Source organism: Plodia interpunctella, chromosome 2 (assembly GCF_027563975.2).
Source record: "Plodia interpunctella isolate USDA-ARS_2022_Savannah chromosome 2, ilPloInte3.2, whole genome shotgun sequence".
Lineage (NCBI taxonomy): Eukaryota > Metazoa > Arthropoda > Insecta > Lepidoptera > Pyralidae > Plodia > Plodia interpunctella.
The window spans coordinates 11,623,417-11,638,727 of record NC_071295.1 but is presented as its reverse complement, the minus strand read 5'-3'; the positions used below and the strand labels follow the sequence as shown (position 1 = coordinate 11,638,727).

The 15,311-nt window shown below is 38.2% G+C and overlaps 1 protein-coding gene across 9 annotated transcripts in view; it reads right to left on the bottom strand.

Annotated features, from left to right (window-relative positions):
• Positions 1 to 102: 102 nt before the first annotated feature.
• Positions 103 to 15,311, bottom strand: part of Obsc (Obscurin) — a 122,527-nt gene continuing 107,318 nt past the window's right edge. For all 9 annotated transcript variants that reach the window (XM_053754263.2, XM_053754245.1, XM_064436883.1 and 6 more), the window contains 22 exons: positions 14,685 to 14,929; positions 14,245 to 14,370; positions 13,704 to 13,879; positions 13,042 to 13,229; positions 11,981 to 12,200; positions 11,355 to 11,631; positions 10,624 to 10,861; positions 9,552 to 9,709; positions 8,877 to 9,001; positions 8,200 to 8,498; positions 7,768 to 8,027; positions 7,321 to 7,536; positions 6,803 to 6,918; positions 6,310 to 6,412; positions 5,421 to 5,559; positions 4,870 to 5,031; positions 4,271 to 4,470; positions 2,932 to 3,698; positions 2,486 to 2,779; positions 2,023 to 2,204; positions 1,591 to 1,740; positions 103 to 1,103 (listed from right to left, as the gene is read on the bottom strand). In XM_053754263.2, the coding sequence (XP_053610238.1) occupies positions 966 to 1,103; positions 1,591 to 1,740; positions 2,023 to 2,204; positions 2,486 to 2,779; positions 2,932 to 3,698; positions 4,271 to 4,470; positions 4,870 to 5,031; positions 5,421 to 5,559; positions 6,310 to 6,412; positions 6,803 to 6,918; positions 7,321 to 7,536; positions 7,768 to 8,027; positions 8,200 to 8,498; positions 8,877 to 9,001; positions 9,552 to 9,709; positions 10,624 to 10,861; positions 11,355 to 11,631; positions 11,981 to 12,200; positions 13,042 to 13,229; positions 13,704 to 13,879; positions 14,245 to 14,370; positions 14,685 to 14,929 (4,779 nt within the window). In that variant the 3' untranslated portion in view covers positions 103 to 965. The remainder of the gene's footprint in view (positions 1,104 to 1,590; positions 1,741 to 2,022; positions 2,205 to 2,485; positions 2,780 to 2,931; positions 3,699 to 4,270; positions 4,471 to 4,869; positions 5,032 to 5,420; positions 5,560 to 6,309; positions 6,413 to 6,802; positions 6,919 to 7,320; positions 7,537 to 7,767; positions 8,028 to 8,199; positions 8,499 to 8,876; positions 9,002 to 9,551; positions 9,710 to 10,623; positions 10,862 to 11,354; positions 11,632 to 11,980; positions 12,201 to 13,041; positions 13,230 to 13,703; positions 13,880 to 14,244; positions 14,371 to 14,684; positions 14,930 to 15,311) is intronic.

Here is a 15,311-nt window from a genome sequence, read left to right as displayed (position 1 = left end):
ACATTATTAGTAATTGTATAAACAATTAATTTTGTTCAACATCGTGGATTGATAATTATAATTTTTACCTTTAAAATAGGACGTGAAATAAGAGAAACAAAATATAAATAAATGCCCTTTATTAACGACATTAATATTGGAGCATCAAGTTTGTACCAATTAGTAAAAATAATAAATAGTAAAAATTTGTATATAATAAATAGCTTAACAATAACAAAACTTCGTAACAAAAATTTATCGTATGACTAGAGTTTCGGCGATACAAAATGTACACGTGTGTCGGTGATCAATGAGTGGTATCATGTGGTGCGATTTTAAGTGACCAGTGTCATCGAACCTTTGCGATGTACTTATATAATATTTAAAAATAGGTGTTTCTTTTCTTTTAGTAATATTCTCGTCATTTGAATCTGTATTTCAAGAAAGGCAGCCCTTTCTCGTTGGTATTAACATTGTAAAACTCGAGCAAGACATTTTTAGGAAGATATTTTTATAGTTTGCTTTTTACATAATTCAAAAAATTCAATTTGTGTAGAGTATAAATCAAATTTTAAATTAAAATGTAGGCTTCTTTTAAAAAAGTTATTTATCTTTCACAAATCAGTTGTTTACTACGCAGCACACACTCAAAACCGCACCACATTAGCCCAACATATATAGGGCAATCTTTTAACACTGCATACATTTTGTTAGCAGTTACCGATGTCGTAACTGAGTCGGTTCCCAAAGGAATCGTACTTAGAAAAATAACAAAAAAATATTCTTCAAATGTTCTTATCCGTGATCGCACGGTTGTATCGTAATCGCTCTGTCCGTTAAATTCTATACAATTTTGTTTTTCACGTGCTGGATACGCACGGGTTTTCCAAAAGTTCGTCTTTTTTAAAAGTTGTCCAACGAGAGCTAAATGTATCGTGAAAATGTATACAGTGAAAAGGAGCCAGTGAATAATGTAGTGTATATAATCAATGTGTAGAGAAGGTGGTGAGCAACTCCTCCAGCACGCTGTTGGAGCGCGCGAGGCGGCGCTGCGCGCCGAACGCGGCCGCGTCTGACTGCGGGGACTCGCGCGCCTTGCTCGAGTGGTACCACTCTGAGAACTCCTGGAGGCAGAAGTTCATCTAATGTCACATCTATTGGTATGATTGTTCTCAGAAATTCCCAAGAATTTGCTATATAATATTCTTGAAAATCTGCGGGAATTCTGGTACGAAATTTCCGTGAACTGAGAATGTGTTGGCGGCACATCTCTAATAGATGGTGGAGTGTTGTCCTAGAATAGGACTACATCGTGTTCTACGGTGTGTTTCGTAAGACACTTCTTAAGTGACTAAAACACACATAGCCTTAGCAGCAGGCAGGCGTCCGGTTATAAAATCACAGTCAAATCTTCAAAATTTTAATGTTTGTTTATTACGCTGACACGCGAGGATGATAGAGACATGTTAATATTTCAACAGTTTTAACTTGAATATTTACATCATGAATCTTAAAGATGGTTGTTGAATGGTTTTAAAATACAATCAGAAGTTACACTGTTGAAGGAACTATAGCAGAACCTTCTAAAACCATCCACAACAACGTACGTACCTTCAGTCTGTTGCCTAGGAATACGGCCCTCTCTCGCTTCTTGTTCATGAAGTCGCTCTGCGTCAGCCAGCGGTGCTCGTAGCATTCCTCGGACGACGGCCTCTTCAGAGGCACCTTCTTAAATAGGAACATCAGGAATCTGGTCGCTTCCTAGAAATAAAAGTGATGAAAATGTATTATACAAAAAGAAACTAATTTTGCCGAAAAAATGTTTCAATTAGATGCAGTGATTCTGAACGCCCAAGCGGCAATAATACTCTAATATAATTATATTTTGTATTGATTCCTTTAGTTTGATCGAAAACAGGCCTAACGTGTCATAGAAATCACGCCAAAAGTCCGCCGAGACACGCCACACTCGTTTCCCAAGAGGCATGAGTGACATTGATGACGAATGTCTGTTTGAAAGCATGTCGCTTTCATATACCATACCTGTGTGATCTCCTTGTAAAGGTGTTCAAATCGGTATCTGACAAAGGAGATGTTCTGTTTAGTCTCAGCGTCGTCAGCCCCCCTGAAGGGAGACACCCCCGACAGCAGCACGTAAGTTAATACGCCGAGAGACCAAATGTCCGTTTGCGGGTATGCTGGCTCGTCGTTTATTATTTCTGGTGCTAAAAATTAGAAAACACATGATGAAAATCTACTGAAGTGATTTTTTTTGTAAATGTATTAAATAACGAACATCCAAAAAAGACGCCTAGCGTGTAGTGATAACCGACACGCACGGCATGTTTCCAACAAATACCTAAAATAAATAAATATCTTTCAATTCATTAACAACTGCTATTCAATGTATTAGTGATATCTCACTCTTTTGTTGTAAAAATATGTACAAGAAAAGAGTGAATGAATGAGTGAATTTTCCACCAGTCTTCAATATTAATTCACGTACCTTTGTATTCTAAAGAGCCAACTTGCGGTACACTCGTTCCTAACTTCGTCACTTTATGCGCCGACCCAAAATCAATCAATTTAATCTGAATAGACCTCACAGAAGCCATTACAACGTTGTCTGGCTGTAAATCTAGATGACAATATCCTCTCCAATGAATATATTGAAGTCCGTCTAAGATTTGCGTTACGATTGTGGCGACCATTTGTTCCGTGTAGTCGTGACGACTGGAGAGGTATGTGAGGACGTCCGCGCCTTGGAGTTTCTCCAATATTAATGCGGCTACTGGTGACCCTGCGGAATCAATAAATACATAAAAAATCGTAATATTTTGATATTATAAATAAATTAATAAATCTAAACACTGGCGGGTTTGAAACAAAATTAATAAAATTACATTATTTGCTACTTTAATTATTTCCTTTATATCTAATAGGCCCACTCACCTGGGGCATGATAAGCTCCTAACAAGTTTGATATCCTCTCATGCCTTAGCCTCCTTAAGCACTCAAATTCCCTCTGAATTTGCACTTCCGTTTCCGGCCTATTTTCCAGAATCTTCGACACAACAACATTATCGTTCCTCTTGTCGACCCCTTTTACCACAATCGAGAATTTTCCGCGCCATAATTCGGAAATAAAACTATATCTTTCTGTAAAAGCATCTGTCGTGTCCCATTCGATAGGATTTTCTTCGATTCCATAATCCAGTTTCGGTCTATCTTCATCTAAAACTATTTCTTGACCAGACTCAGTTATGTGTTGAAGGTGGGTCATAGCTTTTGTAACTTCGATTTTCTGTGCCCCCGGTTGTTTGGTTTTTACCAAATGTGTTGGTATTCCTTTGTCGCTCCATCCGATTCTGTTTCTAGAAGATAGTCTGAATTGGTAACTCGTGTCGGGCTGTAGGTTTCTCACGATAAAGAATTCATGGTCGATATTATTAGCTGCATCAATCCATTCGACGCTGTCGCCGGCTTTGTATTGCAGGCTGTAGCAGACAACTGGTGAGTTTCCGTCGTATTTGGGCTGTTTCCAACGCAGTAGGACTTCGGTATCAGAAACTTCGGAAGCTGTAGGACTGTCGGGTGCATCAGGAGTGGTCGCCTCGACTACTCTAGTCCGAGCTACGGTTTGACCCACTTTGTTTCTCGCGACCGCTTTGTAGTAGCCGATGTCGTGGTGCATGGCTGGTTCGAATTTTAGAGTTGATCTGGAAACAGGAATCTAAGGTTAGATAGCATTATTCTATTTTTTTACTTCATATTTCGCTGTCGTCAGTTGTTAATTTTAAATATTTGAAGCGTTTCTCAATAAAAGCTATTGAAAAAATGTTTAGACTGAATTGTGTAGATGACAAATCAACATATATTGTCATCGTTTTGAAAATATGTAATTATTGTTTTATTAAAAATATAAATAAAATAAATATATTAGGACAAATCACACAGATTGAGCTAGCCCCAAACTAAGATTGAGCTAAGTCTTGTGTTATGGGATACTAAATCAACGATACTATATTTTATATCAAATGCATTATGATAAACATCCAAGACCCGGGCCAATCAGAAAAAGAACATTTTACATCATACCCGACCAGGGATCGAACTCTCGGTTCAGAAGCAAGCACTTTACCACTGCGCCACCGAGGTCGTCAAATTTTTAGTTACAACTCCAAGTTAATTTGAAACCCAGCGTATTTCGAACCGTCAAATGAAAGATTTCTCGGTGTTTCTCGCAGTATTTCTTAGACGAAAACCTCAATAAGTACGATTCATTTCGTACCTGCCGTCTTCATCTTCAATAATCTTGATCCTCTGTCCCTCAGCAATCACCATATCATTCTTGAACCACTGTATAACGGGCTTAGGATCTCCTACAGCCAAACAAGATAACTGTCTAGTTTCTCCCTCGCGAATGGGTAATAGTTGTGGCTTCTCTCGGAAGAATGGCATGTGACCGTCTTTCTTCGTTTCCATTAGGGCCTGAACAGACATCAGATGTGATAATACAATATAAGAGCATATTCAAATTGGAAAGTACTCGTTTTGTAATATGTAAAGTACTTAAATCTTTTTATCTCTAAAAGCGAATTGGTAGTGTTTTGAGATCCCTAGTGCCAATCCACGAGAACCATATGTAAGTATTACATAAATTATATTTTTTGATCGTAAACACGTGTACCTGAACTGCCAAGGGGATCGGAACAATGAGAAACATATTAAGCTATTAGCTTTTAGTGATAGCCTTGTTTGACCTTGGGTCATAAATCTGTTCCAAATTTGAACAAAATCGCCCAGTGGTTTAACCGTACAAGCAGACAGACAGAATTTAGTACATATATGTATGGAAGTATGGATATGAATGTTATTAGCTGGTGTTACCTGAGCTTCAGCGTAGGAATCCAGCCTAGTTCCGAGTTCGTGTCTCAATCTCCTGATAGTGTAGGACTCAGTGCCGTAGTTGTTGATCCTCTCTCGTCTTTCATCATCAATCTCTTCGTCCATGATGTCCGTGAAGCGACGGCGCTCGCGGATGATTGGGGTCTGAAAATATATAAATATGAAGTCGTTTCGTTAAGTTACTACGATAATGTTGGGACACGTAGCTTTGGCAGCTGTACCCAGGATGATCAGATGGCGACCACCGATCACCGCTGTAATATGGCAGAATACTTCTCGGGGAATATATAAATAAATCATTGGAATTGTATAGACACTCCTAAAAGAGGCAACAATAGCATTCCCAAGGCAATTTGTCGTGTCAGGCTGTAAAATGACTGACTTAAAATTTTCAAAGTTTATTTTTTAACTGCCCCATGCTTCGCGGGGTCCCGGAGGAGAGAAGTAATGATTGGAACAAGTTTTACATGTCTTAAGGCGATTTTGGAGGGCATTAAAAACATTACTAAGAATTATAATGAGTTAAAACTTACCCTGGGATCGTAAACGTCATGTACGCTGATGTAGTAGGCCGGTGATCGATTGCAAGCCACCTTCATATATTCCCGGAGTCTCACCGGGAACTGCACATCGCGGAGTTGAAGGAGGTACGTGTCGGGACCGTTTTGGTAGCTGGAACGATCAATAGAATTTTAGCATAATAGATGAACATTTAAAAAAAAATCAGTCATTCTTTTTGAACGTGTTATTGTCAGATTTTATTCAAGTCGCCTAAAGACTATTATTTTCAGTAGTATTGTATTTTATTGAGAAATGTATATTCGATGGATCGAAAGATTTCCTCTCGTAGAATTACTAAAAAATATATGTTCTGCCTACATGTGGCTGGCACGAGTAAGATTTGAACCACCCTTTTGATCCACAAGCATCTTAATCATTACACCACCGCCGCTACAATTTTTTATTTAAACCAAAAAATTAAAGGCTTAATATTAAAGACCCTATTAATACATGTAGGTAATCAAATTTAATATTATCGTTTATCACTAAAGTTATTGAGGTTTGCGTTTATCCCGAAATATTTATCACAATTCATAATTTATCGTGTTCTCGCTCTCGCGTGCAATGACACTGGTATAGACAAAAAATTTATAAATAAAAAAGGATTGCCAGAGTTTATCAATGAAAATCGACTTTGTGTGAACGGCTGCACTGAACCTACCTTTACTATGAAGCGTAGTCGTCACGTGGCACACTCTTAAGTATTATAACCAATTATTATAGATTTTTTTGGATACATTTTGGATTTCGATTTTTTTGTTTTGACTATGCACATATTATCAGTAATAGGTGCTGATAGCCCCATTTCATTCTATGGCTTAATTAAAATAGTGTGGTGTATGTATGTGTAATGTAACTCACTGGCTCTCGGAGTGGGCGGAGACCTCCCAGTCGGGATGGTCCCACTGCGGCGCGAACTCCCGCGCGCCGGCGCTGCGCTCGCGGCTCGAGCGCTCGGGGGAACCTGACGCGTCATTCATTACTATAGAACTCACATTTCTATAGATACCGTAGTAATATTACAATCGTTTTCTCGAGGTTTATCCGCGTGAATTTAGCTTAGGAAATCTTCTTGTTGTAAAGCGTATCTATAAAATATAGGCCAATTGATTATGCATTGCATGCGATGTATCTCGCAGCATTTGATTCTTTTTTTAGTGTTGAGGGAGTGATATCTCTTACAATAGAAGTATCTCCATCAAAAGTAGGAAATTTTGGGGCGACTTATATTAGAAAACAGTTTCGTAAAACAACTATGCTTACATTCTGACGTTCTTCGCCCAAACCCTTTAATTTAACGTGTTATATTTGAATTGATTGAAATATTATCCATAGACTAAAACTAGAGAGCTACCTTCAGGCGTGTATATTTCCCCGGGCGGGTACACCATCTTGGACGGGTGCTCGAAGGCGCCGCTCAGCGGACGGCGACGGAACCATGTCCGACATTGGGCGTTGCCGGTCCAATCTCTGTTACAATATAAACGTTTGTTTTATATAACCTATTTGCATTATGTACTTTTTGTGAAAATATTTTTTTCACAAAAAGAACTTGGAACAATGAGAAAGATACCATTGTCTAACACTGGGACAAAATGGCTATTAAATTATAAAAATTAGTATGTAAAACAACAAACAGTAAAAACGTCATCAAAACTAGATTCTCTCATAGCTCCGATTTCACCCGAACGAACTGCACATATAGTGAGTGTGAGGCGATATCTCAGTAAATACCTACAAAATAACGTGGTCACTGCATCTAAAACTTCTTACTTCAAAACTCATTGACGCTCATATAGTTAAGTTAAAATTACAAAGTGAGAAACCTATAAAAAAACGAGAAACACCGAGAAAATGAAAAATGTCAGTCACCTGTACAAGTTGTAGTAATTTCTCAGTCTATCCGTAGTGATCTGGTATTCCTCTCGATAGATCTTATCAGCTAAAGTCAACCACGGGTGGGATAAAGCCGTGTTTACATCCATGCGCGTATGCCAGTTGTAGACCAATAGTTTGGAGATGAAGTCCCGGCATTCGGTACTCAGACGAGACCACCATTCTTCATCGTGCCACTCCCATTTGCCTTCTCTGGTGACAATATAATTGAAACAAAATAATTTAAAAGTTAAAAGCAGCATAAATTCGGCGTCAATCGTTCGATTTAATGTTGACATGGCATTACTTCTTTCACAAAAACCGTTGACATTGTCTATTCTAACAATTCAATCAAAATAATTATAGTTCACTAATTTATACCTATTACAAACCACGAAAAACGATCCTTTAAATATTGTACAGTGAAAATACGTAATATCGTACCTGATTCTCGTTAACGTTTCTCGGTCGTTAATTCCTCTGAAAGGCGAATGTCCGCTCAGAAGAATATAGGTTATTATTCCAACACTCCACATATCGGCTCCAAATGAAACTCCTTCGCCACTAGCGACCTCTGGCGCCACAAACTCCGGCATACCGTAGTCCAGTGACGCGTGCTTGTTGAACTGAATGCGGCGGGAGAGGCCAAAATCGCAGATTTTCAGCTCGTCACTACCCACGTGCGAAAGGAGGAGTTCTCCGATCTATTAAAAAAAACATCAAATTTCTGTGAACATTTATTTTATTTACGACGGCTGAGAAACAGCTGAGGAGCCGAGAAAACTTTCACATGATACAGAGAATTTACGAGCAATCTTAAGATTTCTTTAGTACTACTTGCATGAAATGAATTTACAGCAATATGGTTGAACTTACCGTCAATCCAAGATGTGCGACACTGTTATCATGCATATACTTCAATCCTCTCAACAACTGGCGGATGTATCCCGCTATCTCCCTCTCCGTGTACCCCTGGCTCCTCAGCAGTCTATCTCTGACGAGCTCCCCGCCAGCCGCTAACTCCGTGACGAGGGCGAGGGTGTGGTCGTGTTCGTACGCGTCGTGGAGTCTGATGAGATGGCGGTCGTTGAGGATGTTCATTATATCTAGTTCGTTCTTCATGAAGGGCTTCAGTTCGGAATGGCCGTGCATTATCTTGGCGGCGTAGTTGCGACCTGTCAACGAAAAACAATGTTTTATACTATACGACATTGTATTTTTCAAGTTGTTAACCGAATTTAACTTTAACCTCGTATAAACTCTGAGGTGGTTAATATAATGAATTAATATATATATAATATATATATATATATATATATATATATATATATATACTATATAAAACTCTTGCGTTACTGAGTGACTGACTGACTGACGAAACTACCGGGGCGTAGAAAGCTGAAATTTGGTGTGTAGGTTCCTAGGACACTGTAGGGGAGCACTAAGTAGGGCTTTCCTGAAATTTCCACGGGAAACGGATTTTTATTCACATACGGAGTTGTGGGAGTTGTGGGAAAACAGCTAATTTCTGTATAAATGATTGAATGACATACCAGTGAGCCGCTCGGCGGCGTGGTACACCACGCCCTGCGCGCCGCGGCCCAGCTCGTCCCCGAGGTCGTAGCGCGCGCCGAGCGGCTTGAGGCTGGCCGCGACGCGGGGCGGGTGCTCGCGTATTCTGACACCATACATATATGTACATTTATATGCTGAGATGCTCGAGTATTTTCAAAAAAAACTTTTTTTTTTTACTTGTAATAGTGAAGTATGTTGATTAGTTAAGAGTGCTTAATATTCTGTAATGAAAATACTGTACGTCGGCGTAAGACGGAATGAGATAAGACCATATATATATTTGTTCAGTATTGTCTAAATAACTTCTATAATACTAAGCCCACATATATCACATGCTTTGTGAAGATTAGTGAATGGAAAAGTTTTTTTTTTGTTATAACATTATCTAATTAAGTATCTGATAAAATTCTCCAACAAATAAACAAATTAAAAATAAATGTTTACGCTGTAATTATTTCATTGAAGTGGTTAGTTAATTGATATGGATTAGATCAATTAAAACAAATAATTGTGAAACTCATGACTTGCCCTATAAAGAAAAAAATATAGCGCTCATTCCAACGTGCATTTCTAATACGCGTTTCTCATGTACGAATGAAACGAAAGATGTGGCGAAGTGTTGTTTTCTCAGTCTACGCGAAATCCCAACCAACCTGTCAGAATACTCATGTTCGTCCTCCTCCACGTACAACATGGCGGACGAGCTGACAGAACCGGCGACATTGCGAGCGGAGATGGAGTACAACCCTTCGTCCTTCAAGATGGCGTCGTTTATCACCAGAATGCAGAGATCCGGCTCTACGAACTGCATCTGTAGATATAATCATATACGTTTAAAGTCCAATAGTAATATATTGTTTTAGTTATGTTTGTTCTTATTTGTTACTGATGCAATGATACAAATTACAACGTGAATTTGAATGGATTTGTTATATATATGCTTTTTGACTTATTTTTTGAAAATAATAATTAGATGAAAAAATTCTGCAACCGAGCGGGAATTGAACTCGCGCCCCTGTCTATTCGGGACAGTGCACTATGTGGGTTCAATTCCCGAATCAGATTTTTTTTCATCTCATTATTATTTTCAAAAATACAACGTGAAGTTAGTAAGTTTGAAATGGTTTAATAAATTTTCCTAATTTTGTTTGGTATATAAGCTCAAAATAGACTCAAATTTAAAAGACAATCACTTAATTCGTAATAACAAATCATCATTGACTAACTAGAATAAACTGTCTAAAAAAAAATAAACCCACTATTGCTTGCTTAGAAATAACTGTTCTAATTACCTGCCTCCACTAAGGCAAAGTATTTTTATCACTTTATCTCTGTTATCTGTGCCTTTTCTCAGTTTACTATAGGTCCTTTTATTTTATTTATTTTTTATATTATATTATAATCCATTATAAATTAAATTGTATTGACTGCTTTCTATTTTACTATAATAAGAGTCTGAGTTGCATTTATCTTATTTTATTGATTTATTTATTGATTCAAATTGATTTACATTTTTGTTTTCATATTCGTTACATTTAACAAACAAAAACGCCCACGACACAGGCCTAGCCTAGTGTGGGATCATTTGTTATTTTATATGCATGTAATTCATAAATAATTCTTATTCTATACTTATACTTCCACAGCCATATAGAACCCACCCTGGGTTTTATAGATACATTGTGTCTCACAAATGACACACCATTATATAAGAAGCAAACCAACCTTGAACCTGGCGCTAGGCGCTAACGGCTGCCAGTCCTTGTACCACTTGATGTCGGGGTAGGGGACGCCGGTGACGCGGGCTTCGAGCCTCGCGCAGCGGCGCTGCAGCACCACGGCCTCCTCCGGCCGGCGGACGAAGGCGGGGTACTCCGCCAGCTCGAGGCGCACGCGCTGCCGCGCTTGGCCGTGTTCGTTGGTCGCCACGGCCTCGTACCAGCCGGCGTCGCGCTCCAACATTCTGGCGTTTGTTATTTCAGTAAGTACCATTACTTTATAGATTTCATCTGAATCTGCTCAGCGGTTTAGCCGCTAAAGCGTTATATGAAGACTAACGGACTTGCATTTAAGACATGTATTTTATTATCCTTTACTGAAAATTCACATGACGTAGACATAATTAGATCATAAGCAATAAATTTATATTATTTATTCGCTAACCAAGTGTTAAAATGACCTTAAAGTGACTACAACTAATTTATATATATCGTAAGTGTAGTTGTTCCAGCGACAATAGATCGATGAAATGTGATCGATGAGGCAAGGAAGTATATTAATCGCTTATATTCCTTTCGACATTCTTCTGAAAGAATTGTTTTTTAATGCGAAATCTTTTTTTAAGTACCCTGAGATATAGAGTGAGTTATCGTGTATTTCTCATCTAACTTTATGACAGATGACAAACTGTATTTCGATAAAAATAAATTAACAAATCAAATCAATATAAAACTTACTTATTGATAAACAGCGTAGCCTGTCCATTTCTCGTGTAGCTCCAATCATATCTTCCGCCAATCTCAATGGGCTCATCATTGAAGAAGTATGTCATCTTCGGCTTGGGGTAACCATAGACAAACCAGAACAGGTTCACATTATGGCCCTTGACGCCATATTGAGCGTCGTGTTCTTGGCGCAAGAAGCGAGGGGGTTGTGCGTAGCTGTCGTGAGGGGGGCGCTCCAGGTCGAAGTCCTTGGGGAAGTAGGGGGAGGTGTCCGGTCTGAAGTCTATGCCTATTTGTCGGAATAATATGATATAGTTAGAAAAAGATTGAATCAAATAAATAAAAAATAATATAAATTTTGTTTGTTAACGAATTTTTTTTTAAATCATATGATTGTCAAATGAGATTGGTGATGAGAAACCATCGAGAAACCCACTGTATAATAGAGGTATATTTTTGGTAAACTTGAAATTTAATATTATATAATTTAATATAATTTGGTTACTACACTACATAACAGAAAGAGAGACTATGAATAATAGTTTTAATTAATAGTCATACTTAGACATATCTTAACAATTTACCTGAAAATTTAACAAGCTTCAAAATATTTAGCAATACAAATGAATATTTCAAACCTGGTTCAAGATAAGGTACGAATTTCGGTGGATCGGGCTCCAACTTGGCTCTGTGCGTGATGGCGTACGGCGAGGGGTCACTGACACCATATTTGTTCTCCACTCGGACCCTGAATTTGTAGTCCCTGAAGGGCTCCAGGTTTCTGATGTCGCACACGCAGGAGCGGAGTCCAGTGCGCGCTGTGAACCAGTCGCCGTCGGGAACTTCACACATCTCCACCTGGGAGGAAATACGTAGGATTTAAAAGGTTCTCTAGTGAGGATAAATATTACTAGTACTAAATTCATATCTCTACTCACTGCACGCCGCGACTGTTAGTACAATGAAAATACAAGAAAACCAAGGGACGATACGTCATGTCACACAAAACAACAGATTGGGCCTATTGTAAATTCGGATCGGACCTTGGGCCCTTTGGCACACGGTGAGGGACAAAATATATTAGCACTCTGTCTCATTTCTTCTCGTTTATTTCTAATATGGATTTCTCTTTCTTGTTTGAGTGAAACAAAAGATATGATCTTTCGTATCTCTTGAGAGAATCGAATACGATTCTCTGATTTCGATAATCTGATATTCTATAATATCTGATAATCGATTTCTGATAATCATGAAGACGAGACAATCACACGAAGGCTATAGAATTATGTGTCTAAAGCATATTAGGAGACTACATTGAATACGTTTACAATGATCGTAACGACCGCCTTCCGATTTTAGTCGGTCGTTGATACTACAGTAACAATTTGATAATTTTAGTTATTTAAGTTGTATGAAAGTATTAATTATACAATACTAAGTAAGTAGTATTATTCAATATTGCTTATGTAGTTATTTGTAATTATTTATGCCAGTTATGACAATTTTATTATAGAAAAATATATTATGTTATTTATGCTATGTATTTTATATAAACTTAATATTATTTAACTTACTATAATTTTATATAAACTTATACCTATATGTTTATGATATTTATGTTATATATCTATATAATGCAATATATATATGCACTTATTTTCAGGCAAGGAAGGAGATAAGTATACAACAAATGACTTACCTGATAAGTGACAGGGAACCGTGGTCCATGAGGAATGCTGGGCTTCCAGGACAACGTCAGATGCCGATCAGCCATGCGGGAGATGATGGGTTTGTCTGCGAGAGGCATTGGAATACCAGTCTTCTTCATCTTGTCGAAGTCTGAGTATTGCTCCGCTATGGGGCGCTTCTGGGTGTGTGGCTCCAGGGCTGTCAACAAATGTGTGAGTAAATAAACACTTCTCTGTCGAATCTCATCAGAATCGGTCCAGTACTTTTTAAGTTTATTCGCAACGAACAAAAATACAAGTATTTTCTCTTTATAATATTAGAACGGATTTTTACCGACATAACAATATGGCAAACGATAATGATGATAAAACAGCACCGACGACTGTTCCTTACACATTTTTTCATTTTTATGGATTCCGAATTTAAACACTTATTAGAAGGACTTTATTAGTGAGATATTCGATATAATCTAAGATTAACTGTCATAGGTATGTTCCACGCTGCCACTAGCTTCTCTGTGAGGAGCGATAGATGCTACTCTATCTTCAAAATATCGAATACAATGTCGAACGAATGGGGTTTCCTTCGATTCTATATTTCTTGAAATTGTCTCGCTTATAGATAATATTATATGCCACGCATTACACTGGTCGTAAAATCTAAGTAACTTACTGTCATAGGTGAGCTGTGCGCTGCAACTGGCTTCTCCATGAGGATTGTAGACGCGACACTTGTATGTGCCCACGTCCGGGACGTCAATACCGCTGATGGTGAGCCGCAGGAGGCCGGTGGTCTCCTTGTCCATGCGGATTCTCTCGCATGGGAACAGTTTCACGTCGTTGTGGAACCTGTTTGAATTACATTGTGAGTTTAAGCGCCTGTTTCGCCACTTTCCGATGTAATATCATGTTATAATCTAACAGATAAAAATTGCCTCATGTGATTGGCCAGTCATCCTTATCCAGCAGTGAAATTTTTGAGTCTAGCTGTTCGATATTTTACATATAGACTATGAGTTACTTTATCAGCAAGCGGTGAAACAGACCACAAATAAAAAAGTTGGATCCAAAGAAGATTTAATTATTTTTCCTGTATATTATTTATAGACTATTTTTCATTGTGACATGGTACAACATATTTTTGTGAGGTTTACACGACAAATATGTTTGACGAAATTCAGGATCTAATAGTGAGTTGTGTCGTTATAACTGACCATTCGACATCGGGCTCAGGTGTTCCAGTAACGCAGGCGGTGAACTTGGCACTCATTCCGCGGAAGACCTCAGTGTCGCCTATCTTCTTCAGGAATTCTGGTGGCTCTATCTTTTGGCGTTTGCCGCTGTTAAAAAGTATTTAAAAAGCCATTGGTTAAAATTCAATTAAACTCTAAATATAGTTCCTTACCTAGCAATTAATTAAATGACATTAAACTTCACTGTTAAATCATATTTAAACTCATTATAAATCTATTTTTAAGTGCGGAAAATTTCACGAATTGAGCTGGAATTGCATTTAAAGCAAAACTAATAAAAATCATAGAGAAACAAGTTGAACACAAGTGAGAAACATATGAGAAACGCGAGAAACATATGAGAAACATATGAGAAACATAAAAATTAAACAAACGAAACACGAAACACAATATAAACTCACATTTTATCCACAACCTCCAACTGCGCTTCACATTTCGCTTCTCCCTCTTTATTCTTCGCCTTACACGTGTACTGTCCAGCGTCGGCCGGCGCCAAGTCACGGACGTACAGACAGCACGCGTCACCGTCACGCTTCATGTTGTATTTGTCGCCGGGTTGTATTTGCTGACCGTCCTTGTACCACGTGATGTCTGGCGCGGGGATGCCGTTCACACGAGCCGGGAATTTCGCGTCGAAGGTAGGTAGCTGGAGATATGAAAGAATTTAAATGGCGTTATCAAATAATCTCGATCAAAAAAGATTTGTTTTTCTTTGTTTGTATTTAACAAACTTAAAAACTACTGGGCCGATTTTGATGAAATTTGACACGGAGAAACCTTCAGGAGAAACATAGGCATCTTTAATTATGGTTTTACCCGAGTAAAGCTCGGGAGGTCGCTACTAAGATAAAGAGCACCCATAGGTAAAAAGTATGCATGAAAAGTATAGAGGAGGGAGTGACATTTGTTAGTGGCAAATTAGTCCTGTTAATATGTATATTATTATATAAAATATTAGTTAATTCCTGTGACCTAAGACAGTATTTTTAATAGATCGATTAAGTCGTATTGTCACGGTTACGGTCAAT